Source organism: Salmo salar, chromosome ssa19, assembly GCF_905237065.1.
Source record: "Salmo salar chromosome ssa19, Ssal_v3.1, whole genome shotgun sequence".
NCBI classification, from domain to species: Eukaryota; Metazoa; Chordata; class Actinopteri; order Salmoniformes; family Salmonidae; genus Salmo; species Salmo salar.
In genome coordinates this window covers 61557938-61584704 of record NC_059460.1, presented here as the reverse complement: position 1 = coordinate 61584704, position 26767 = coordinate 61557938, and the positions used below count along the sequence as shown (strand labels likewise).

General features: G+C 40.8%; 1 protein-coding gene across 20 annotated transcripts in view; it reads right to left on the bottom strand.

Annotated features, from left to right (window-relative positions):
* The window catches only part of mapta (microtubule-associated protein tau a), a 41076-nt gene extending 18696 nt beyond the window's left edge, over positions 1 to 22380 (bottom strand). Inside the window, exons 1-8 of one of the 20 annotated variants that reach the window (XM_045701872.1) lie at positions 21870 to 22380; positions 7619 to 7801; positions 4481 to 4609; positions 3960 to 4058; positions 2903 to 2926; positions 1275 to 2234; positions 733 to 770; positions 385 to 513 (exon numbers count right to left, since the gene is read on the bottom strand). In XM_045701872.1, coding sequence (XP_045557828.1) covers positions 385 to 513; positions 733 to 770; positions 1275 to 2234; positions 2903 to 2926; positions 3960 to 4058; positions 4481 to 4609; positions 7619 to 7784 — 1545 coding nt within the window. In that variant the 5' untranslated portion in view covers positions 7785 to 7801; positions 21870 to 22380. 20 annotated transcript variants of the gene reach the window in all.
* Positions 22381 to 26767: the final 4387 nt, after the last annotated feature.

Sequence of the window (26767 nt, the reverse complement as noted above, 5' to 3'; positions counted from 1 at the left end):
AAACTTCCCAACTTCAACTGTAACTAACAATGATATCATGGAAAACCATGTTTTTTCTTCAACCTTTAACTATGAATGATGTATTTATGTTTAGCAAATAGAAATTCAATTGCACCTATTAAGTATTGAGCAATCCAGAGTGTGGGCCCCATTTCATCTAATGTATATTTTGAAAACCTTCAAACACACCCTTACAATCATAAGGGGTTACAATTGAAAAAAGGCAAGACTGGGAGTTAGTGAGTGTTGGCTTCACTTATTGCACAGGAAAACAATGCTGTTTGTTAGGCGGTGTTAAGGTCTAGCCTGCACCACTATCAGCCGTATGCAGGGGTGCATGGGTTGTTCCACTCTCAGCCTTGTGCAGGCTTGTGCCATACTTACACGGGGCTGCCTGGCCCCTACACTGCTGGCTCTAGTGGGTACTGAGGTGGGCCCATTTCTGGTTCTGTTGACTGGGGAGGGTCTTTTAAGGGCAGATGTGGGTCTAGCTTTGGTGGCAGTTTTGGTTGTCTTTGAATGATTGGAAGCAATGAGTGTAAAAAAATTGTTTGAATACCTTGAAAGTAAATGAAGAAATGTCATGAAACAGGCATGGATTCACAAATGAACAGTGTGAGTTCAAGGTTCATACTGATTAGGAGATATGATTTCAAAAAAGGATTTCAATGACAAATTAAGAAGAAATTTGTAGCATTGTCCGTGTGTACTGCTATGGGATAAGTTGCCTACCTTCTTATCAGCATTGTCGTTTTCAATCTTTGCTTGAGCTGTGGAAGAAAAAGGGGAAACAGACATTTAGCATATTGGACTCTTCAGACAAAAATATCTATTGCCCTTTTTTTTAGCTCACCGAGTGAACAAACTTTGAGAGGCCATCGACATGTTTCTTTGTATGTATGTATGTGTGCATAGGGAAGTGGAGACCAAATGAAAGACAATCACAAAGATGTGTAACTCTCAAAAACATGCATAGTGACTGTAACACACAGGACTTGTTGACTGGAAACACTCAAAGCATTTGTGAGATCCGTAAACCGTAGTGGATTTTGGGTCCGCAAGGCCAGCAGAAAGAGCAAGACAAACAGGAGGAAACAAAAACAAAGGGAAGGGAGGACGACAAGCTTATCCTCAGCCAAACGTGAAGTTCCATAGCGCATTTTCAGGGGAGCGTATGCTGCAGAGCATACGGTAGCTGTTTTGTAAAATAAAGAGGATGAAATTAACTGAAGAAGATTTAGTTTGGGATTTGGTGAATAGAACGGCAAACAGACCTTTGTATATAGCAACCGGGACCAATGACTTTCTTGCGGGAGAACTTTGGAGAGTTTTCTGGAGTTCGCTTGTGGTCTTCGTGGACTGTACAACATCTCTCATCTTGGGATCCTCAACGAAATCAGGTATGGACATATAGCTTGCTCTTTCTAACTCTGCAACAGGGTTAATTACACCTATGTCAGATAGTACTGTTGTCAAATGTTTGTCACTATCAGAAGACACCATGTTTCCATTGACCTGTGGCTCTACTTGTCGCTCCAGCTGGTTGTCCACATCAAAATGGGCAGTGTCCTTTAAAGCTGATGAGACAGCGTCATGTACCTCCTGGAGATGTTCTGAATAATGTCTGGGGCTGCTGTCCACTGGTACAGAGTTTTCCAGAAAAAAGTGGGAAGAGGATGGACTGTGAACCGGAAAGGAATCAGGGCTTCCTGGCACAAACTGCTTAGATCCAGTATTAGAAGCAGCAGCAGCCTGTTGGAGAGACTCAGCATAATCGAAAGCCAGTCCGTGTTTTTTGGCTTCTTTTGAAATCCTTAGACCCTGGTCTTCATCTACCCACAATCTATTCTCTTCAACGGAGGTGAGGTCCTCAAAGGCTGTGCTGCGGACTAAAGAGGTGCCCAGTGGATCGCTCTGCCCAGAGGAGCACTCAGGTGTATCAAGACTGACCGCTCTCTGAGAATCTGGACTGACCCCCCTGGTGGATGGGAGGTCCCCTCTCCCCTCTGACCCCTGGGTATGGTCTCCAGAGGTCGATAAAGAGTTACTCAACTTCTTCCCAAAGTCCCTTCCCCCCTGTGCCCCCTCTGAGTCTGCAGCTTCAGAGTCCAGAGAACAGAAAGCTCCCAAGGTCTTGAAGCCAAGTCCTGCCCCAATCTCTGTGTCTTCAGCAGCTTCCGATCCACTAGGCGGCACCAACACAAATCCACTGAGGATTCCCACACCAGGTTCCTCTAGTTTTTTTGAAAGGCAGATTTAATTGTGAATTTACTCCACTCGTTTCTGTCTCCCCGTTAAAATTTTATTTGAGAAGAAAAGAAAAATTAATTTGACAGTGAACTACATAGTCATGATTTGGAAAACACCACAGAAAAGTTGTTTTTTTTATGATGTTTTTGTGTTTATAATGGTGTCGTGAAAGAAGTCACAGGACGCCCTCTGCGTCTGTCCAGCAGCTATGAAAAGTGCGGAATGGATAGAATGGCTTTATAAAATGCACATAACAACTTACATTAACATTAATGACGTAAAGATGGACAAAATGCTTCACAACTGGATCAATGGAAGACATTGACAACAGATGACTATGAGACAAATGTAAACATAACTGTGAGATGTGCTGGGATGATGTGCTGTCATACACACTGAATGGTGCATATTTCATTCCAAAATATGCCTTTAAACAAATAAGTCTTAATTATGCCGAGAACTTTTAAACAACCATCATATTCTTTTACAACATGTATCATAGCAGTTTATATTACTGTATTATATTTAGTACTTTGGCACCAATAGTATTGTAGCAGCTATGGCTAATATCATAAAACAGTGATCTGGACTTTATCTAAGATATACCCAAAGTGTTAGCAAACATTGTCCACAGTGTGATCGACTAAAATACCTGTTGAGGCTGTTCCTCCAGATGCTGTTCAAACACGGCGAGGCAGTGCAGAGAAACAAAAAAGAGGATCCAACTATTTTAGGTCTTGTCAAACACATTACATGCTACAGTGCATAACATCCAAAAGAACCACGCCACTGCAAAGAAAGCAAAGCAGCCTAGATTACTTTACACCATGCATACAGTTTTTGGTTAATGCACAAATGCCACAGCAACTCATCTTTACCTCTGCCTTTTTTCCCATACATCAAAACAAAGTCATTTGATTAAACAATCCATATCTAAATCCAGCTGTGTGTGTGTGTGTGGGTGGTTATAGGTATTGATAGATGTGGGAGATGCTGAGCATGACACACTGTTTTCATTGAAAAATCATGGTCCAACATGACACCTAACCTGGCTTTCCTTCTGGCAGCACAGCAACTGTGTTCTCCATTATTGTGGCATCCTCCATATCTGAAGGCTCCTGATCTGTTTAACATATCACAGGGTCCTTTCAACCTGCTTTTTCTCTTGGACTATGTAACATGTAACATGGCGTGCAGTGTACTACAATACCCATAATGCTATGTGTAACATATCCGGTTTCTATCTGGTTTCAGAATCGAGGCGTGTGTTTTGATCCCACTGCTGACAGTAATTCTAGTTGAGATACTGTAGCAATGGTATTGTGTATGGACCAGGGAAAAAGTTATGCTTTGTTATTAGTCTGCTACAAACTTGACCAAACACACAAAACCAAATGCACTGGGGAAAATTAATGAGAGAAGTAAGTATTAAGATAATTAAGAGTAATTCATAAAAGACAAAAGGGAAAAAAAGGTTAACCCAGAAATAACATTAAAGTAAGCATTAACAAAAGCCAACCAAAAAACGAACTCTCTTCAGGTTATGGCTCTGAAACCAACAAATAGTTAAAACAATATTAAGCTGATACAGTACATAATATAATTATGTTATGTACAAAAGAGGGGCAGAACCAGCGATGAATATAAAATAACAACATTGGAAAAGTTGAATGCAAAAGACAGTGGTGGTTCTGGTGGTGGGTGCATACCAAGGTGCACCTCCTCGTCACAGGGGATGCTCTCCAGTTCAGAAAGCTCAGACTGTGGTTCAGTCACCCTGTCTTTTGGTCTGGCTTCCTCAGGCTCCACTGGGAGAGAAATGCACACTTTAGGTCAGAAACCTGGTTGGGCATGTCATGGATTATAAATAAATAACATTCTGCTTATTATGACAGTTGATCAGAAGCAAAAATCTAAAACACAGAGCCAGACACAATCAATCAAACTGAGAAGAAAGCAACGGTTAGTCATATAAGTTGTCATAAATTAAAGTAAAATAAAGTTTGCAAACCAAAACAAGCTTTTTTGGGGTTATGGCTCTGAAACAAATGAATAGTTTAGCAATATTAAAATGATACAAATTAATAGTTTAGCAATATTAAAATGGTATCCTGCATAGAAACACGTACTGTACATAGTGAAGGATTATTATATATTTTTTAAAAGGATAGAAAAAAAACATTGGTATTAAAGCTGAATGCAAAGTGCAGTGATGGTGGTGGGTGCATACCAGGTTGCACCTCCTCCTCACAAGAGGCGCTAAGTTGCACCTCCTCATCACAGGTGTTGCTCTCCAGTTCAGAGAGCTCAGACTGTGGTTCAGCCACTCTGTCCTCTAGTGTGGCTTCCTCAGGCTCCACTGGGAGAGAAAGGCAAGCTTTAGGTTAGAAACCTGGACCGTGTTCAGAAGGACACACCGTAGGAAAAGGTTATGAAAGGGAAAATGTTCAATTACTGTTTCATATTGGACATGTGCATGTAGTCCGTGCTGTTTCAGTCCGTTTGGTGCCTAATGAACACAACTGCATAGACACGTCATTAGTAGATGGCCCCAAGCCAAGCAGTCATCTATCTATGGCCCTGGCCCCAAGTGCATATGGTGTGTAGTACTAAAAAACCTCATCCACATTTTCCACACATCAAACACTGGTTATGGAAGTAGTGAATGTCAACAAACGCTGTGAAATGAAATCCAAAATACTTTTATTTCAACATTTAAACCCAGCCATTGGGTATTATTGTAATGTTTAGTCCCTAAATCCAGGCTTAATGTTGCACCCGTTGACCAGCTCTATAATTCCCCTTTCAGAGAATGGCGCCTGTTCCTTTAGCTCTTATCGTACGATGAACAAGCTTGTTACATCATCAAACAATCAATTGCCAACATATTTCAGCGCAAAAAATAAGTGACAATTATTTAAGTTAGCAGTAGTCAGTCTGGCAATGAAATGGAAATTGCTGAAAGGGTGAAAACCATCTCTTTAACCATTAAGAATTATCACTAATTGCCAATGACATGTTCTCATCTACCACTAAACTACACAAAACACGCTTGACTCCATTGGGAACTAAATATTTAGTATCTACACTAGATGACTACTAACAAATCACAGTGGTCTCCCGTAACTACTAGTTAGTAGAGTGTACTCACTATGTGCCGCACAGTCGGTGCAAGTACTGTTAAGATCTGTGTAGGAACCGGACTCAGACCGGTGTAGCTTCCTGCTCGTCCGAGTGGTAAGGGGAAGGGCGAAGGGGGAGAACGAGTGCACTAGTGAGGGCTGTAAACTGGGGAAAGCTAGACTACGTACTACTTGGGCAGAGCAGCCATTTGGGGGCACAGCAGGAATAAAAAGAGAAGGTTATCATCATTGTTGTTGCACTCGTTGCAACACAACAGCAGCCCCATTGTGAAAGGTTGGCGACTCTGACTGTAGTCTGCCAGTACAGCTACTGTGCTCTTCTCTCCTTTCTAGATAAAATGCCTTCAGAAAGTATTCACACTAATTGACCTTTTTCCACATTTTGTTGTGTTACAGCCTGAATTTAAAATGGATTAAATATATATATATTTTTGTGTCACTGGCCTAAACACAATACCCCATAAAGACAAAGTGTAATTATGTTTTTCAACATTTTTATAAATTAAATAGAAATGAAAAGCTGAAATGTTTTGAGGCAATAAGTATTCAACCCCTTTGTTATGGCATGCCTAAATAAGTTTAGGAGTAAAAATGAGCTTAACAAGTCACATAATAAGTTGCATGGATTTACTCTGTGTGCAATAATAGTGTTTAACATGGTTTTGATTGACTCTCTGTACCCCACACATACAATTATCTGGAAGGTCCCTCAGTCGAGCAGTGAATTTCAAACAGATTCAACCACAAAGATCAGGGAGGTTTTTCCAATGCCTCACAAAGAAGGACACCTATTGGTAGATTGGTTAAAAAAGGAAGCCTGTGTATGAAAAAAAAGGAAGCCTGTACAGAATAAAAAATATTCCAAAACAAGCAGGGCATTAACCTAAATCTCAAGGCCAAATATACACTGGAGTTGCTTTCCAAGACAACATTGAATGTTCCTGAGTAGCCTAGTTACAGTTTTGACTTCAATCGGCTTGAAAATCTATAACAAAACTACAAAATGGCTGTCTACAAATGATCAACAACCAACAGAGCTTGAAGAATTTTTCAAAGAATAATGTGCAAATATTATACTATACTTGTGTGCAAAGCTCTTAGAGACTTACCCAGAAAGACTCACAGCTGTAATCGCTGTCCAAGGTGATTCTAACATGTTTTGACCCAGGGGTGAATACGTATCTAATCAAGATACAGTATATTAGTGTTTTTCTTTTCTTGTTTTTACCAATATTACAATTTGTCTTCGACTTCGACATTAGAGTATTTTGTGTAGATCGTAGACAAAATAATTACAAATAAATCCATATTAATCCCACTTTGTTAGATTACTTTCTGAAGGCACTGCAATATGCCATCAACGCCATGGGGCAAACCTCCCTGTAGCCAAGGCTTTCCCTACTGTACTGTATTTCCTTATTCCGTCCCTAGTCTTAGCCTTCCATTGACTGCCCATTTGATTAATAATGCGCCTTTACAAAAGGTTAAGGATCTATGTACTGTCCTGAAAGCTTGATTGTTTACGGGGATGAATTGGTAACAGTGGTGGTGGACGGAGGGGCAGGGAGCATTCTGAGGCCCTGACCCAGATCCCTGTATTGCAGAGTAGAAGAGCGGGAGAGTGCAGCTGCAATCTGGGGACTGAAGGCCCAGTCAAGCATGCCTTGTTTGCTTTATGTAAAGGGATTAAAAAATAGAACAATCAGAAAGCCTCAGCCTCTTGGCTTGTTCATTGCAGAGAATTTTGACTAAGAAATGGCATGTGACTTTAGAGATCGAAAAAAAAAGGCCATCATTCAAGACATTCATCTAGATTTGGCAGTCTTGGACACGTTTTTTGTGGCTCGCATAATGCTTGTTGACTACAAAGCTACCCTCTGCCCACTACGCCCACACAGATCCAATCCATTTGCTTAGATGAAGCTATAAAAATAAGCTGTGTAAATGAAGTAATTTGTTGTGTTCTTCCTGACTACAATAAGTAACCCCTGATCACACTTTTCTGGCTCCTGCAGTTTTAATGAAGATGTTCTTTTTTCGTTTACCCTTCAAGCTCCTTTACACACCCATCCTCTAATGCTATTTTGGGCCCCGCAGTAGCTATACCCTCAATAAAACATCCCTCTGTTTCTATCTGGAGGTTAATTGAGCAAGTGTGTGCTTTGACGGTCTGTGCTAGTTTAGCAGCCTATTTTACAGGCTGATAGATAGATATAATAGCTGACCTTTCATGGGGCCATCCCCTGGGCTCCTGTGCCCCAGCTGGACCCCGTTCTCCTGGTGATGCAGGTCGTTGATGGTCATGCCGGCTAAGGAAGCGCTCATGGTGTCCCCGGAGTTGTAGCTGTAGGTGTTAGGGGCGTTGTTCATATAGTCCTGGTGTTGATCCATAGCAAATCAGGTTCAGGCTATACAAAAGAGGAGCAGAAGAAAGTGCCAAATATATGTTACCCAAAAAATTGAAACGCGCCAGTGGCAATGGCACATAAAAATATCGGAATTCAGATATGACGTCATTGTTTTAGCGCTATCCACTTTTAAGAACCTCCGCTATTGAGCTCACCAGAGAATGTCAATTTCACTCAAGGTGGATCAAGTCAAATTCTGTGTTGCATTGGAGAGCCTATTCTTCTGAGAGATACAGGTGACTATCGGAATCCAATAGAGATAATCAAGGATGCAAAGGAACTCGCCAGTACCTGGTCCTGAGAATTTGCCAAGTAATTCAATGAACAACCTTTGAAAGTTGAAGAGTCTCTTCCGCCTGACATAAGCCAGTCAGCCAGCAGCGGCTAAACGTAAACAGACACTGCGCCTAAGAAAATCAGGTTATTTATATTCTTAACATGGGTAATTGGTGTAGAGTTACAAGACGAAAATAGTCCCCCTGTGCCCATGTGCGTTGTGTCCTAACTGTGATAACTCGCACTTCCTAAACAACCAGAGACTACCTCTGTGTTTTCTTCCTTAAGATTCACTTCAACTCAATCAGACGGACACTGCGCTTATACTTATCAGTGACCTAACAGAAGTGAAAAGCCACTCAACAGTCAAGCTTGAGGTTTTAGCCAGTTTATTTCTTTATTATTGTTTTCCAGTAACATCTTTAGAAATATGTCATTAAGATGTGTATCAACCATCAAGGAGTTAGAGGCCAGTGTGCGTGAGGACATGCTCGCTCCGCCAGATAGCTGTGAACGGCTTCAAATCTCATAAAATGAGGATTACATACTGTATCAGATTAAATCAAAGCCTAGGGTTACGTCAGCGTTTAGTCTATTTCTATCGGCTTTTTTCATCTTTCCCTCTCTCTCACACACCACACACATAGCCTTTTGATACCCTGACCACAAGCACGCACACACACAGAAGAACCACATAATATGAAACGTAAGTGATCATAAAAGCGTATTTATTGTCTTGTAAAACTTTTTTTTTTTACATCTGAATTCCGGCATCAAGTCATTACTAAACACGATTGCGAATGTAATTATACAACGGGTGGGTCTAATCCTGGACACTGATTGGTTAAAACCGCATTCCAGCTGGTGTCTATTCCACAATTTACCACCGGCTAAAGCTATGACTTCAAATGCCTATTTACTCTGTTCCGTCTCACTGCGCAATCCACTGGTTGTCACATCAGCCCAGTCAGACAATATATAAACTTGATCTCCACTGTAAAAAGCATCTAGACATTATCTCCCATTTATTTTATACTAGCAATTGGTACTCAATAGCGGAGATTTGTATAAAACTTGTGGTCTCTCTCTCTGACATTTGCAACATTGTTTCAATATTGAAATTCGATCCCCAGCGGTCCTAATGTTATTATTTTTTTTTTCTAATTTTATTTCACCTTTATTTAACCAGGTAGGCTAGTTGAGAACAAGTTCTCATTTGCAACTGCGACCTGGCCAAGATAAAGCATAGCAATTCGACACATACAACAACACAGAGTTACACATGGAATAAACAACACATACAGTCAATAATACAGTACAACAAAAGAAAACAAAAAGTCTATATACAGTGAGTGCAAATGAGGTAAGATAAGGGAGTTAAGGCAAAAAATCAGCCATGGTGGCGAAGTAATTACAATATAGCAATTAAACACTGGAATGGTAGATGTGCAGAAGATGAATGTGCAAGTAGAGATACTGGGGTGCAAAGGAGCAAGATAAATAAATAAATACAGTATGGGGATGAGGTAGGTAGATAGATGGGCTGTTTATAGATGGGCTATGTACAGGTGCAGTGATCTGTGAGCTGCTCTGACAGCTGGTGCTTAAAGCTAGTGAGGGAGATATGAGTCTCCAGCTTCAGAGATTTTTGCAGATCGTTCCAGTCATTGGCAGCAGAGAACTGGAAGGAAAGACGACCAAAGGAGGAATTGGCTTTGGGGGTGACCAGTGAGATATACCTGCTGGAGCGCGTGCTACGAGTGGGTGCTGCTATGGTGACCAGTGGGCTGAGATAAGGCGGGGCTTTACCTAGCAGAGACTTGTAGATAACCTGTAGCCAGTGGGTTTGGTGACGAGTATGAAGCGAGGGCCAACCAACGAGAGCGTACAGGTCGCAGTGGTGGGTAGTGTATGGGGCTTTGGTGACAAAACGGATGGCACTGTGATAGACTGCATCCAATTTGTTGAGTAGAGTGTTGGAGGCTATTTTATAGATGACATCACCGAAGTCGAGGATCGGTAGGATGGTCAGTTTTACGAGGGTATGTTTGGCAGCATGAGTGAAGGATGCTTTGTTGCGATATAGAAAGCCAATTCTAGATTTAATTTTGGATTGGAGATGCTTAATATGAGTCTGGAGGGAGAGTTTACACCTAGGTATTTGTAGTTGTCCACGTATTCTAATTCAGAGCCGTCCAGAGTAGTGATGTTGGACGGGTGAGCAGGTGCGGGCAGTGACCGATTGAACAGCATGCATTTAGTTTTACTTGCGTTTAAGAGCAGTTGGAGGCCACGGAAGGAGAGTTGTATGGCATTGAAGATCGTCTGGAGGTTAGTTAACAGTGTCCAAAGAGGGGCCAGAAGTATACAGAATGGTGTCGTCTGCGTAGAGGTGGATCAGAGAATCACCAGCAGCAAGAGCGACATCATTGATGTATACAGAGAAGAGAGTCGGCCCGAGAATTGAACCCTGTGGCACCCCCATAGAGACTGCCAGAGGTCCGGACAACAGGCCCTCCGATTTGACACACTGAACTCTATCAGAGAAGTAGTTGGTAAACCAGGTGAGGCAGTCATTTGAGAAACAAAGGCTATTGAGTCTGCCAATAAGGATGTGGTGATTGACAGAGTCGAAAGCCTTGGCCAGGTCGATGAATACGGCTGCACAGTAACGTCTCTTATCCATGGCGGTTATGATGACGTTTAGGACCTTGAGCGTGGCTGAGGTGCACCCATGACCAGCTCTGAAACCAGATTGCATAGCGGAGAAGGTGCGGTGGGATTCGAAATGGTCGGTAATCTGTTTGTTAACTTGGCTTTCGAAGACCTTAGAAAGACAGGGTAGGATAGATATAGGTCTGTAGCAGTTTGGGTCTAGAGTGTCTCCCCCTTTGAAGAGGGGTGATGAACATGTAGGGTTCGGGAGTCGGGACGACACACACAGGCAGGCAGCTCTTCTCAGACAGTTCAAAATCATGAATCAGCACAATTTTTGTGGACATATACAAAAAAATAGAAAACAGGCAAAACGAAAAACGAAATGCAGCAAGTATGCAGTGTTTCCAGCTTCAGTTTGTGTAAGGACGACGCTGGGAGACAAGAAGCAAGTACAGGGAGTGAACATTTAATGGAACAACGGACATGAAACAGAACACAGGGGAAACAGTCTGGACAGGGGAAAACAAAATGACAATAATGCTGACACGGGGATGAAACAAAGGACCAGACTGATATAGGGAAGGCAATCAAAACATGAAGGAGTCCAGGTGAGTCCAATGAGGGCTGATGTGTGTAATGATGGTGACAGGTGTGTGTAATGATGGGCAGCCTGGCGCCGAGAGAGGGGGAGCGGGAGCGGGAACAGGCGTGAAAGTTTGAAGTGAACTGTGAGCTGTGTTGTTGGCTGTGTTGTTGGCTAGCTCCTCTGAACAACAGTGTCCGGACAAGAGCGCACATTTTCTATGCCAGGTGAAATTGCACATCAGTAGCTCATTCTTATGAACGTATCCAAATACATTTTACTAGAAAACAGCTTAAACTAATGCAAATGCAGCTACATTGCTGTTATTCTGGCTGCACTGTTTGACCTGACTGTAAGTTAGCTGTTCTTGGCTATCTAGCAAGCAAGAGATAAGAACATTACCAGCCAGAACAATTGCGTCGCATCCATACAGAACAAAAATACTTAACGACTGGGTTGCGTCTGTGGCCAGCCGGCTTGGGTAGCAACCCTACATTTGTGTCAAGACTATCTCGTGGAAGGATGAAACAGTACGAATAAATTAATCTAAATAAATGTTTTAATGAAACTACTTCAATCATTATTTGAATATGTTGGTAACCCACTGTATAAAAGTGATAATGCCCTCGAAGCTGGTGTTTGAAGGATATATTGGCACGGTTTGCCGGCCCGAGACAACACGCATGCCAATATATCCTCCAAACACCGGCTTCTCGGCATTATCACTTAATTAGACCCCATTTTTTAAAACCACTGTTGCCTGTATACCGAATTCTAATTGTTCCTTTCGTATACATTGATTTCTGGAGTAATATGCACGAGGACACAACAAACAACATGCATGGACATTATCTGCTGAAATCTTAAAATCTTTAGTTTGAGCGATAATGGCAGTGAGAGCATATTCATCAGAGCGAAGGCCTAGATGGGCTACCCTTCTTCCCAATATAACCTACTGTGTGTGGGCCAACACACTATCACAGCCTATTGTGAAATAGACACAAATTACTTCTTTGAAATTCGTGATGTGTATTAGATGGTTTTTATTGTAACGCATTTGTGTACATTACACAAATTCCAATTTTTTGTGTCTAATGTTAGCTAGGCTAGCTAGGTGGCTCACGTTAGCTAGGCTACGAGTTAAGGTTAGGGTTGGGGGTTAAGGTTTAGGTGGCTCACGTTAACTACGCTACGGGTTAAGGTTAGTTAGCTAAAATGCTAGCTAAGTAGATAAAGGGTTAAGTTTGGGAGTTAGGCAAAAGGGTTCAGGTTAGGAAAAGGGTTAGCTAACATGCTAAGTAGTTGCAATGTAGCTAATTAGCAAACATTTTAAAGTTGTCCGTGATGAGATTTGAACAAACAACCTTTGGGTTGCTAGACATTTGCGTCATTCGCGTTACATGCCCACCCATTCCCCCTGCCCAACCTCCCTCCTATTGTTTCTGTATTAAGTAACCTACTGTCTTTATCTGTGATTGAAATGCACTGTCAAAAAATCATATCCTGCACACTAAAAAAATATACTTTTTTGTGTGCCTGTCACTAATTTCCGATAAGCAATTTGTGTCTATTTCACAATAATATGTGATACTGGGTTGGTGTGGACTGCTTGGCCTGAAAACCTGACCTTCACTGGGTGCACCAGCATATCTTCTGTCCTTGACTGTTTAAACAAACACAATCCTGGTCCTCATATATAGCACAAATGAGAAGTCACCAGACCTGGGAATCAAGCCCTCAGAGCACCCCAGATTAGGAAACCTTAACTGGGGTGCAAAAGTCCCTGCTGGACAGTGATCTCGTTAGTATGTGTGGCAATGTGCAACTGAATTATTCATGAAATATGTATTGAAATATGTACATGTACATGTATAAGTAAAGTGATGGGTGTGAGGCAATAAAAAGTCTAACTAAAAAGTAATAAATATAATGTTTAAATTGTTAAATTGTCATTTATGATATTATTTTTTGCTGCATCGCCACATACAGGTAACCACCAACAAAAAGTGTCTTAATAGGGCGTTGGGCCACGACGAAACAGAACAGCTTCAGTGCACCTTGGTATAGATTCTACAAGTGTCTGGGACTCTATTGGAGGAATCCGACACCAATCTTCCACAAGAAATTCCATCATTTGGTGTTTTGTTGATGGTGGTGGAAAATGCTAGCTATGTTCGAATACCCATATTAACATACTGTATACTGCATACTTAGTAAGTATATACTACATACTATATAATATTAGTTCATTTTAGTATACTGTAAACGAACAGTATCCTTTCAGGTGAGTGTACTAGCGCTTCGAATGTCTCCCGGAAGTTGATGCTGTTGCTAGCTTGTTAGCATAACTAATTACTAGCTTGACATCTTATCTCATTAACAAAGTCCATTGAGAACGCACAATGACTATACCACTTAGCTAAGCTAAGAATGACGTGAATAATCAAGTCAATAAATGTAGTTAGTTAGAGAGCATATAGTTAATATACTGGCAAGTTCCATGTATTAGTAGCCAACTAATGTTAGATAGCTAGCTAACTAACCGCTGTAATGATATGCTATGTGGTTTGTAAGGCTAGCGTAGCTAACAAATTGTCAGCCAACATAACATTTAACGTAACTTATTTGAAAAGTCATTACCTTATTACATTGCTAAATATGTTCTTAACATATGTCATGATTAGCTAAAGCAATGTATTTGTATTTATTCGCTCTCGTCGTACTTCGGCTGCATATTTTCCGCCATTTTCTTCAAATCTGAAAATGTGGTGAAGCCCATTTTCTGAAGAATTGCATTTTGGCCCCTAAAATCACAGAAATAGTGTCCACTGCTTTTGTATACTTCATATTTTGGCAAATGTAGTATGACATCCGGGAACTTTTGGCATACTAACTATATCCACACTATTTTTACCTTTATTTAACTAACCAGTCAGTTAAGAACAAATTCTTATTTTCAATGACAGCCGACGAACAGTGGGTTAACTGCCTTGTTCAGGGGTAGAACAATAGATTTGTACCTTACCAGCTCGGGGATTTGACCTTTCAGTTACTAGTCCAACGCTCTAACCACTAGGCTACGCTGCCGCCCCTATGACCACTATAGGCATAAAACATACTCAATATATGTCACAAATAGTATGGTTAGTGAGGTTAGTATGAGTATTCAAACACCGCTGCTGTCTCAGGCGTCGCTCCAGAATCTACCGTACGTGTTCAATTGGGTTGACATCTGGTGACTGAGATGGACATTGCATATGGTTTACATCGTTTTCATGCTCATTAAACCATTCAGTGACCATTCGTGCCCTGTGGATGGGGGCATTGTCATCTTATGGGGGGCATAGCCATGGTTGCCAAAATAATGTCCTGCCCAGCATTTTTATACAAGACCTTAAATATGATGGGATGCTTAACTCAGGAACCATACTTTTGTGGAAGCACCTGCTTTCAATATACTTTGTACCCGTCATTTACTCAATTGTTTCCATTATTTTGGCAGTTACCTGTATATTCTACCACAAGGGAATAAACATTCACTTATGCAGTTACTCTCAATACTTGACACAACTCCCTCACAACACTCCCATTGTGGATTTACACAAAAAAAGAAGTCAAACAACAAGTGAGCTGCTGCGCCATGCCAAAGAAAACAATCCCTCAGAGAAAGTTGACGCTCCATGTCCGGGAGCTTTGAGGATTAGGAGAACTAACAGAGGCAAACTCAAGGTCGAAAAGAACTAGATCCCTTATCTGATAACCAGCATATCTATTTTATGCTATGCTTCTATACTTCAGTCCCCAGGTTGGCAACAGCTAATTTTCCCCATGTTATTATTTTGTCAGGGATCGTGCCTATGTAGAAAACACAGTGTAAATTTAATCTGATCCTGCTTTGAGAATCCACCCCTCTCAACAACAAAAAAACATTTGAGAAACAACAAACAAAGACACTTCACCAGGTTGTCTTTTGCAGTAGAAGGAGGTGAATTCAACAGAGACATTCCCACTGGGCACAGACGTCAATTTAAGGTCTATTCCACGTTGGTTCAACGTAATTTAATTGAAATGGCGTGGAAACAACGTTGATTCAACCAGTGTGTGCCCAGTGGGTTCTAACGAATTGCTGTTAGCACTAAAATAAATGTTATTTAGGACCAGTCTCTCAACAGAATTCAATCTTCGCTGGCTTCAATTTCAACTGCTAAATATAACGAGGACTTTATTCCGTGTTGCAATTTCATGAAGGCACAGAAAGGTTGGCTGTGACTTGCAACCGATCCCACGTGGAGCGTGTGAAAATGGGATCTTGGCAAATAGGCCCTGGTTCTAAAGCAAACCCAGCATAGATGGCGACAGAAAGAGCATGATCAACAAAGATATTGACATAGCTCTGGGAGAACCAAGACATACCCAAAGAAATTACTGACATTGCTACTGTGAACCAACAGAGCTCTTCTTGACCTATAGAACCACTTATTTTCTGAGGAAGACTCTAAATGCCAAGGCCAAGGTTGAGATTAAAATAAATGGGAGTATTTGCTGCAGTTCTTTTTGTCAAACTAAGGATTTACTACAAAGAAAATATACAAATTTGTATTAAAACCCCTAAAGGATTTGTGCCAAGCAAAATGACTCGGTTCATCAAAGCAGCAGATTTAATGACTCAGTAGAATCGTGAAAAAAGGTTTCCTTCAACACCAAAGATGACAGAGAATCAATAATAAACTGCAAAAACAATCAAACCACATACAGTCTGTAATACAAACGGGAAATTGATTTTTTTAGCCAGTTCAATGGATTGCGATACAAAAACAAATGGTTTGCCGATGCAGTGAGTGTATCTGATGGCATGCTCACTATTGCTGCGTGTGTTAGCTAGCTGCCCTCATGCTTGACTGCTTCTGTATCGCTGACCTACTTTCACCATGACTCCCTCTGTATACTCCTAGTCTCCATCCTCAGGCAGGAAGTAGTACCATAGAAACAACACTGAACTCTACCTTTAAAACAGGCCTACACCTACCAAGTGGCTAAGGATAACCGTTAAAGTGAGCCTAATTTTTCGCATCATACTGCTGGGAGCTGGTAAAACAGCTTGCAGCACAGCCTTCTTAATGAGTATGGCTCACTCAGCATCGGATGGCAGCACGTCATCGTCCACAAACACACGTTGGCTTAGAAACTGCGGGCATACTTTTCACAGTGGTGGGACATTTTTTTCATGTCTTTGAGTTTCTCTGCGTTTAATTCAGGATTGGGAAATGTCTTCTTTTTTTACCAACAATTTGGTAATGCTTCCTATAAACACATTGCATTATAAGCAGCATATATAAGTTCTTATGAACAATGTATAAGGCGTTCATAAAATGCAGAACAGAGGTGCTAATAATTAGTATTCATTCATTTACAGTCATAGGAAGTGTCACTTGTTTTTTTTGTCTGGAATTTGATTGAAGCTTACCATTTCCCTTCGGCGCTTGAATTCAGGATATCTGGAATTCTGATACTGTCGTGATAGAACATGAACTGTGATGGCCTCAGACGCTGCTGCTGCTGCTACATGTTCCAATATGTACACAGTGTCAGCAGCTACAGTACGATCTGCCACACACCCCCCCTTTCTGCCACTTTAATGAAGACTAGTGGTGCAATGAGCCAACGGCTTCCATCAGCATGGTGCCAATTAACCGTGTACAAGAATGCCGTTAAAAGCCCAGTATGACTTTAATCCTCCCTTTAACAATCCAATACAATCCTTTTCAAGAAAGACCTCATTTGGATTTCTTATGCAAGATTCTACAATTGTCTGAGGACATAGTCGTCTAGGACAAAGTCATTTTTAATAGTGCCCCCCCCCCAAATGCGAGACAGTGCCTCAACTGCAATATCTGCTGGAATAAATCCATTTGATGAGGAACAACTGCTTCATTGATTGCTTTTTTTTATTGAACCTTTATTTAACTAGGCAAGTCAGTTAAGAACAAATTCTTACAATGACTGCCTACCAGAAGGCAAAAGGCATCCTGCAGGGATGAGGGCTGGGATTTAAAATGAAAGGACAAAACACACATCACGATAAGAGAGACACCACAACACTACATAAAGAGAGACCTAAGACAACAACATAGCATGGCAGTAACACATGAAAACACAGCATGGTAGCAAAACATGACAACAACATGGTAGCAACACAACATGGCAGCAGCACAAAAAATGGTACAAACATTATTGGGCACAACCAACAGCACCAAGGGCAAGAAGATAGAGACAACAATACATCACGCAAAACAGCCACAACTGTCAGTAAGAGTGTCCATGACTGAATTTTATCTCCAAGAGATGGAGATAAAACGGTCCAGTTTGAGTGTTTTTTGCAGCACGTTCAAGTCGCTAGCAGCCATTACGAACACAGGCTGTGAAACAGTGATCACTAAGGTCATTACAGAAAACACCAGACTGATAGCTACCAGGATTATTTGTAAGGATAACATCAAGGAGAGTAGCCTTTTCTGGGTGTTTGGAGTCATACCTTGTGGGATTGGTAATAATCGGACAAAGATTTAGGGAGTCCCACTGCTTTAGGACTTGGTCAGGGGGTTTAAGCATGTCCCAGATTAGGTCACCTAGGAGGACAAATTCAGACTTAGTGTAAGAGGCCAGGAGAGAGCTCAGGGCAGGTAGGGTACAGGCCGGTGCTGATGGAGGACGATAGCACCCAGCAACAGTCAACAAAGAGCTATTTGAAAGTTTAATGCTTAAAACCAGCAAATCAAATTCTTTGGGGACAGACTCGGTGGAGACAACCGAGCACAGAAGGTGTTCCTTGGTAAAGATTGCCACTCCACCACCTTTGGAAGATCTGTCTTGCCGAAAAAGGTTATAACCAGAAAGGTCAACATCAGTGTTCAAAACACTCTTTCATAACCATGTCTCAGTAACGACCAACACATCTGGATTGGGGCTGTGAACCCACACTTTCAATTGATCCATTTTAGGTAATAAGCTTCTAGTGTTAACATGCAGAAAAAACAGGCTTTTACGAGAGCAGAAATCAGTGAAGCAGATATCAGAGCATAAGTCAGAATTGGGGCTAGCAACAGTAGATGGGCCAGGGTGTACATGCACATTTCCAGATATAATCAGCAGTAATACAATCAGGGCACGGCAGAGGACAGGTAGAGCTCTGCAGTGTTGATTTATAACATTTGAATGTACATTAGATGGCAACAAGATCATATTGTACAGCAATTTCATCAGGTAGCATGAATACAAAGCCGGCGAGAGGTGGTTAGAATAGGACGGGAGGCCAAGAGTCTGTGTAACCAATAGAGAGTCAGAGTCCAGAGTGTGGGAACAAACATAGACTGTCCCACTGTTGGGTCAACAAGCAAGTTCATAGTCAACAAAGCACGCAGGAGTCACGAGGCAAATGGCATAAAGCATAAGCGATAAACATAACAACTTGGGGCTAGCCATTGTAAGTTCAGAGTCACTCGCCTCAACAGTGCATGTGTGCTGGGGATGAGCGAAAGCTGGGGAGAGAGGGGGGTACCTATACCAGACAGGGGGAGACAGGCCAGGGCAGACAGTGAACAGATCGCCAGGTGGAATCCAAGCAGCAGTGCAGCAGGCAACGGGAGTAGGTGTCACACCCACTTGGGAGAAGCTTTTTTCGGGAGGCAGATTCCTTGTAGAGAATCCCTGCAAGCTAGCTAACGTAGCTAGCGAGTCTCTGTCCGTCTTTTCTAGATTTATCCAACTCTAATTCTATATTTTTGCAGAACTCAGGAGCCCATGCTCTCTGAGTTGAAAGGAATATTTTTAATTAGTAGGCCTACTATAGGCTATTCTAGACAGTCTGTCGCCACCGGAAACTCTTGAATTGATCCTGATCACCCCTACACCATTCGGGTTCCAACCTGGTCTCATAGAATAGACATAACATAATATATGTAAATCCTTGATGATAAAATTAGTATGCTATGTTACATTTGGTATGGTTACATAAGACAGATGGCACAGATAAGACAGATAAGGCTAAAAAGAAAGTAGGGTGGTTGGTCGGGGTGGATGCGTTGACGTATAACGCAAACGTCTAGATACCGAAAGGTTGCGAGTTTGAATCGCATCACGGACAACTTTAGGATTTCATCTAATTAGCTAATTTTAAACTACTTACTTTTTTTTTGGTGATGGACATCCACTAATGAATACATACCATACGAAACGTAACATATCGTACTATTGTAAAGTGGTTGATCCACTGGATATCATTAGGTGAATGCACCAATTTGTAAGTCACTCTGGATAAGAGCGTCTGCTAAATGACGTAAATGTAATGTAAATGTTATGTCCAGAATAATACGAAATGCTCTGAGACCAGGTTGCAGCGTTCAAGTCAATTCCATTTGAATTGAAAGCTGGAAAGAAACCAATACTGAAAATGGTTTTATTTCAAATTCATAAGGTGACTGGCAGAAACTGTGACAATTTATTTTATTAATGAATTGTATTTAAATTCATATCCTGAATTGGCTGATTTTCTGCTTTAGCCTATAAACCTTTGGAGAACTTTTGGATGGTTGCTTCAACAGGAAGTTATTTGTTGAGTTGGCCTCTCTCCCAATTTGGGTGTGAGAGTTGTTTCGATAAATCGTTCTAATTGGTTGCTGTAATTAACTTAAAGTATTCAAGTTCACATCAATTACATTTATCAAGGATTTGTCTGTCAGCTTTGTGGAGGATTGGAACACAGGTTCCACTGCAAATATAAACGCAAATACCAGAACTGCCAATAGGCTACATTCCGTTAGTGCCAGTGCATCAATACTGCTGTAGAAACTTGCAGCTGGGTGTATCAACACCTCCACACATGACCAAAAACATGTAAATTCGTCCACTATGTTTCATATTTTTGCAAGCGTGCCTATAGGCTACTATAGCCTATGAGTTGACATGTCGATGTTGCATTTCATTTCATTTCATTTACCGACCATGCAATCCATTTTACAGAATGCAATCCATTTTATAAATGTTTTCTTAATGCTTTCTCGATTTTATAAATTGACATTTCATTCTCATTATTGTCACATTGCATATAGGCAATGTGCACTGGCGCAAACGGTTGGTTTTCCCCGATCAGGCTGTTCCATCATTGCATCGCCGCCGCTCCCCGAGACAGGAGAAGAGAGGAAAGGCGTGTCCGTGGAATGAAATGGAGACTTGGCTACTACTGACATCCATTCTAACCATTTCATACCAAGCCGCTGATTAAACCCGCAGCAATTGATGACACGTGTCATCGATTGCCTCAAGTATTTTCCTTCCAAGAGGGAGGCTGGCATACAATAGGCTTGTCATTGTCTAGATTCTACTCAAGGCGAATATAATGCGCTCATGGATTTTGTGCACGCCTCATTTCAATAGATTAGACCCCTCGACCAACACAAGCGGATTATTGCGCTAAACAAACCCATCACCCATATGTGTAAAATCAGATGACCAGCAACACTGCTGCAATGGCTGCATGTCTTCTCAAAGGGTTGACTGCTCTGCACACGGAGGAAAGGGCGGAATTGCATACCATTGGTACAATATTAATCAACTATAAATGGGTATGGCTCTTCTGTTGAGTGCAGGCTATGGAAAATTCACACCACTTTTGTTCAGTCGCTCATGAAAAAAACATTTCACAATTTGATAAACCCTAATTATGCAAATATATAATGATGAAAAGAAAACGTGATATTTGAGGCACAATAACCGGGCAAGCTTGTCGTTGTTGACTCACAACGATGCCATGTTTTGGTAGGGCCTCGGATGTAAGGAACATGCAAAAGATCCAGAAAAAACGCACTGTTTACCTACAAATAGGTAGCCGACGGTTCCGTGGTATAGAAATAGTCACTACAAATAGCAGACCAGAAAAATAATAATAATTTGCTGTCCTGAAGAGTGTAAATGGCATCAAATGATGTCGAATCACTTTTATCCTTATAATAATGACATTATAAATATTTTATGGATTATCCTTGTTAAAATGTTTTTTAATCATATGGCGACAACAAATTCTTGTTCTTTCGTGCAACCGATGACACTGAGAAATTGTGATTTAAGAATAGCCTATCGTGAGGACATGTCTTACATTGCGTGCAACGATAAATAATGGCAGATACAAAAGCATGTTTGTGTATTGTTGCATGATGAACACTAAAACCAATAACAATAATACGCATTTGTATTCAATACATTTACATAGGCTACAAGTCTATGCAAACTGGATTTTGGCACAATATTAGGCTACACTGTTACAATATTATATTTGAATATGAACACAATTTGTATACGTGCTACTCTGGCCCAACCTCTCCCACCTCAAGGAAAAATATAAATGACAAGACCAATTCCGATTGAGAATTACGACGCGATTGTTTAAACGTTTCATTTGACGCGCATTGCAATCGAGTCCGCATTGCAATAAGAAAAAACACGGTGTAATTACAGTGGATTTGGGTCAAGTAAATAATATAATTATCTAGGTTTTCTTACCTGTGTGCAGACAGTGTGGTTGTTTCTACAGCTGCACAGTTGTTCACGGCACAGTCGTCAGACGCAGTTCACCAAGATGCCATAACGGGAGGCAGTCGCCAGAGAGCAGTAGATTTGTGATGGTGTCTCGAAGTGTCTGCCTGCCTGGCTCTGTCTTTGTCAGATCATTGAATTAACAGTCGTATGTATACCAGCCAAATTATTCCGTACCATAAAGTCATATTTATCAATTATAATCTATGGTCTATAATAACCCCAATTACACTTGGCATTAAATTATTTGACAGGCAATTTACTGAAAGTACATAATAGACACAGAGGGGACTCTGTTTACAAAAATCGGAGTGGTACTGTTCTATCGCCCTCTCTGCCCTCTCTGTGGCATTTATTGCCACACCCAGTGCCAACTTTTACACTGACTTGACAAACCAGTCAGCACTTTAAAAAAGTAGCAGGGGATTTATTCACAGACAGTCAGAAACTCTATATAAATGTTGAACCAACTATATCTTGGCTTGCCAACAAAAAATGTCCCCCTCTCCCTCTCCCCCACACCCATCTTTCCTTCTCTCTCCTCCCACTTTCCAGCTCTCCTTATCCTTTCTCCTCTCTCTGGAAATATGCCAAACCTTTTTCCCTCTGTGTCTCTGCCTCGCTCACTCTCTCTTTCTCTCTCTGCCTCTCTCTCCCTCTCTCTCCCCCTTTCACCCCTCCCTCTTTTCTCCTTCTCAGCTCCCCCTCTCTTCCTCTGCCCAAACCCCTCTCGCACTCTCTCTGTCTCGCATCTCCTATTCCCCTCTCTCCCAACCTCTCTCTTCTATCTCTCTGGAATTCTGCCCAGAACAACATCTGCCACTAGTTTTCTAGCTAAAGATGATTTGGATTTGTCCTGGGCGGGACTTCACTGTCTCAGCCAAGGTGCTTCTGTAAGTCCTCATCAGGCTAACCCTAAGAACCTCAGACCATTCTCTTAATCCTGGGTCAGCACTCTAGCACTCTGCCTCCAGGAAACACTGTCATGACAACAGTAGAGTGGGCCCTTGCAATAAGACATCAAAAGGAACTACACACATGACAACAATATATGGCTGTAATACGGGCTATATCTTCCTGCAATTGCCCATTCCTATTAACACTTTACAATAGGGTACTTGGAAGGTGTGTTTGATTTATATATATATATATATATATATATATATTTGTAGTTTATAGACAGTTCATTATTAGTTAATAAGTTGTTTTGTAAATCTTCTTTTCTCCAAAAGATTGTTTTACTAATGTAGACATGCTGATTACTTTTCAATCTTCAGCTTATTTTTGTGCCCCCCAAAAAATATTTTTCATTTGCCTTATTTCGGACTAAATCGTGTTTATAGACACCATCACAACAAGTTTGGTGATAAATTGGTTTATGTGTGTGTACTTAGTTAATTGTCCTTGTCTTGGAGACTATCCAGATTCAATGGTGTAACATTGTAGTGTACCAATAGGTGGCATGGCATTCATGCTTTACAGTCTGTTTCACATACCTCAAATGTATGTTGAACAGCCTATGCATGAAGCTATGATAATTCTATAACTGAGTGGACCATTCATAAATACAGTGTGTTCATATGGAAAACTGGCTCTGGTTGAAGCATGTTTGCCCATGGTAGAAATGTGCATATCAGACCTGAATGACCATCCGTTCAGGAGATAAAGGTCCTCAAAGTTGGCCCATTTAGCCTTTTTTTGAACCCCTGCGCAACCATGAAACATCCATATCTTGGTCATTGATTAAGATAAAAGGTTGATTTTGATATATTTGAATGCTTACAAACAAGATTTTCAAGCAGTTGCATAATGTCTACAATATATATATTTTTTTTATAAAAGCTGTCATTTTTAAATATTTTATGTCAATTATCTAAAAACGCTTAAACTCAGGAGTAAGATGTGTCTCAACTGTTGGCAGGCACAACACAAACACCACAGATGATGTAAAATAGGGTCTAAGTTACAACATACTGTATGTGAATATGAAAAAAAATTCTCTATGCGTTTTTGGATCATTGACATTAAAGGGAAAAAAATGACATCATTTTCACTGAAACATTTTTTCCAAGAATTTCTAAAATAGTTTGACATACCTGTTTGTAAGCTTTCAACTGATGTCAAACTCAACCGCTTAACTTTTCCAGTGATGAAGACATGGATGTCTCATGGTAGGGTGGGGCATGCAAAATGGGTCAACTTTGAGGACCTCTCTCCTGAATGTTTTGCCATTCAGATCCAAAAAGTCACTTTCTGATCATTTCTACCATGTGCAAACATGTATGGAAAGTTTTGTTCAAATCAAAAGTGCTACATTCTAAAATGAGATCGAATTCATATAGAACGACCCAGTAGTTACATTTCTTCAACCCCGTCCCTCTAAAACAGTGGCGCGGTGGCTGCTTTGAAATTGTTCAACACAAATTGTATGATGATGATGTAACTAATGGTTAACAAACTAAAGGGTATAAGCAGACCTAAAATTGTTACTGACATATTCAGTTATATTAGGCCTTTTCACCAAGAAACATAGAACGCAACAAAAAATATATATGAAGCTATAGTGTTAAGTAGATTGACTATACACTTTCTCTGTTGTAGTACTTTGCAACGCATTCCAGCATAAAGCAGTGGAAAGGGATTCAGCACGGATGTCCTGTGAGAGTTCATAACATTCCCAGTGGATGCAGATTCAGTGCTGGAGCTCTCCTTCAGCAGCTGTCTTGGCATTCCCCTTGAGAAAATAATACTTTTACTGTTCCGCGGCTACAGAGAGCACTTTAAGTAGATCACATTTTCTCTAATGATGGATATGTTCATAATTTGGAGTGATGAACAGCAGTAGCACTGAGTTGAGAGTAGGATTTGAAATGTTTAATGACACCTTAAAGGAGCGTTTACAGTAAATACTTACATTGATATTTAAAACACTTTTGAGGGAATAGTGTCTTTGACATGATATAGAATGAGAGGGAATGGTCAGGATAGACATGTTCCCCTCATGGCTGGTCTTCTGGTAGACCTGTTTGTGTGGTGATTCACAGTAGATGTCTCGGACAACCCAAATCGCTGAAAAAGAACAAAGACCATGTCAATTGATTACTTTTGAAATTTCTATTTTGTTTATTTAATACAATTAAATGACAATGGCCCTTGTGCAACTTACCTGACTGATCACCAGACATGATATGTTTGACAAAAGCTGAAAAATAAATGTATATCACATGAGGCTGGTGGGATGAGCTATACGAGGACGGGCTCATTGTAATTGCTGGAATGGAATAAATGTAACTGAACCCTGTGTGTGTGTGTGTGTGTGTGTGTGTGTGTGTGTGTGTGTGTGTGTGTGTGTGTACGCTGAAGCACTAGGTGGAGACATTGCAGCTTTGTTTCTCTTTCCACCTTCATAGTTGATGCAGCCATTGGTATCCTCCTGCCCTGCAAGCAACATTTCCACTTCACCCTCCTTCATCTCACCTACATAAGATTTTCTGTGTTACATCAGGATATACTGCATCAGTTATATAATTGTTTTCAATGCATTCTTCTGTGATCCTCAAGGGGTGCCCTTTTGTGTTCAAGCCCAGCACCAACACACCTGTTTCAACCTATGGTTTCAACTAATTAACACATATCCAAGTCCTTGATTAGTTGAATCCTACTGTTAGTGTTGGGCTAGATCAAAAACATTGCCTGCGCTGACAATGCCCTGTTTCAGGGCAGCACTGAAAAAATCAAAAAATCTGAGCATTATGTCATTGATGTGCTTGGTGTTCAACTTCAACTAGAGATTAATGGAACATTATGGCCCATGGAATTAGGTTATTATTGTAAGCGACAATTGTTCTCAATGGCTTACCAGGAAAAATAAAGTAGTAATGATTTATATATACACTAGAGACTGATGGTGGTGCTGTGTTGAAGCCACCGTGCCTCCATCTTGGCACTCCCCCACCAGTGTAATTTATTTTGGTGAAGCCACATTTATTTTATTACAGACACCTTAATGCATACTTTGAAATGATATTATTTGAGCAGAACATTAAAATAAAACATGAACAAATATATAAATACATTTTCCTTACAGTATCATTGTTTTAGATGACTAATGTTACTGTCCCGACTACAACCAAAAAATACTTTAAAATCAAATGTATTTATATAGCCCTTCTTACATCAGCTGATATATCAAAGTGCTGTACAGAAACCCAGCCTAAAACCCCAAACAGCAAGCAATGCAGGTGTAGAAGCACGGTGGCTAGGAAAAACTCCCTAGAAAGGCCAAAACCTAGGAAGAAACCTAGAGAGCAACCAGGCTATGAGGGGTGGCCAGTCCTCTTCTGGCTGTGCCGGGTGGAGATTATAACAGAACATGACCAAGATGTTCAAATGTTCATAAATGACCAGCATGGTCAAATAATAGTAATCACAGTGAACAGGTAAGGGTTCCATAGCCACAGGCAGAACAGTTGAAACTGGAGCAGCAGTTTGAACAACGCAAACATAGTTTTTTTTTGTTGTAAATTGACATTTGCTATCGTAAATGTTAGCAACACCTCCGCCTTTGCGGGATGTGCAGGGGATATGGTCACTAGTGTAACCAGGAGGTGAGGCCTCATTTAACACAGTAAATTCATCAGGCTTAAGCCATGTTTCAGTCATTGTTGTTATTCTGTCTCTCACTGTTCAAATAAACCTACCATTCAAATTATGGACTGATCATTTCTTTGTCAATGGGCAAACATACAAAATCAGCAGGGGATCAAATACTTTTTTCCCTCACTGTATCACGATCTCTTTCAATAATGGCAGGAATGGAGGAGGTCTTTATTCTAGTGAGATTGCTAAGGCGAACACTGCCATGT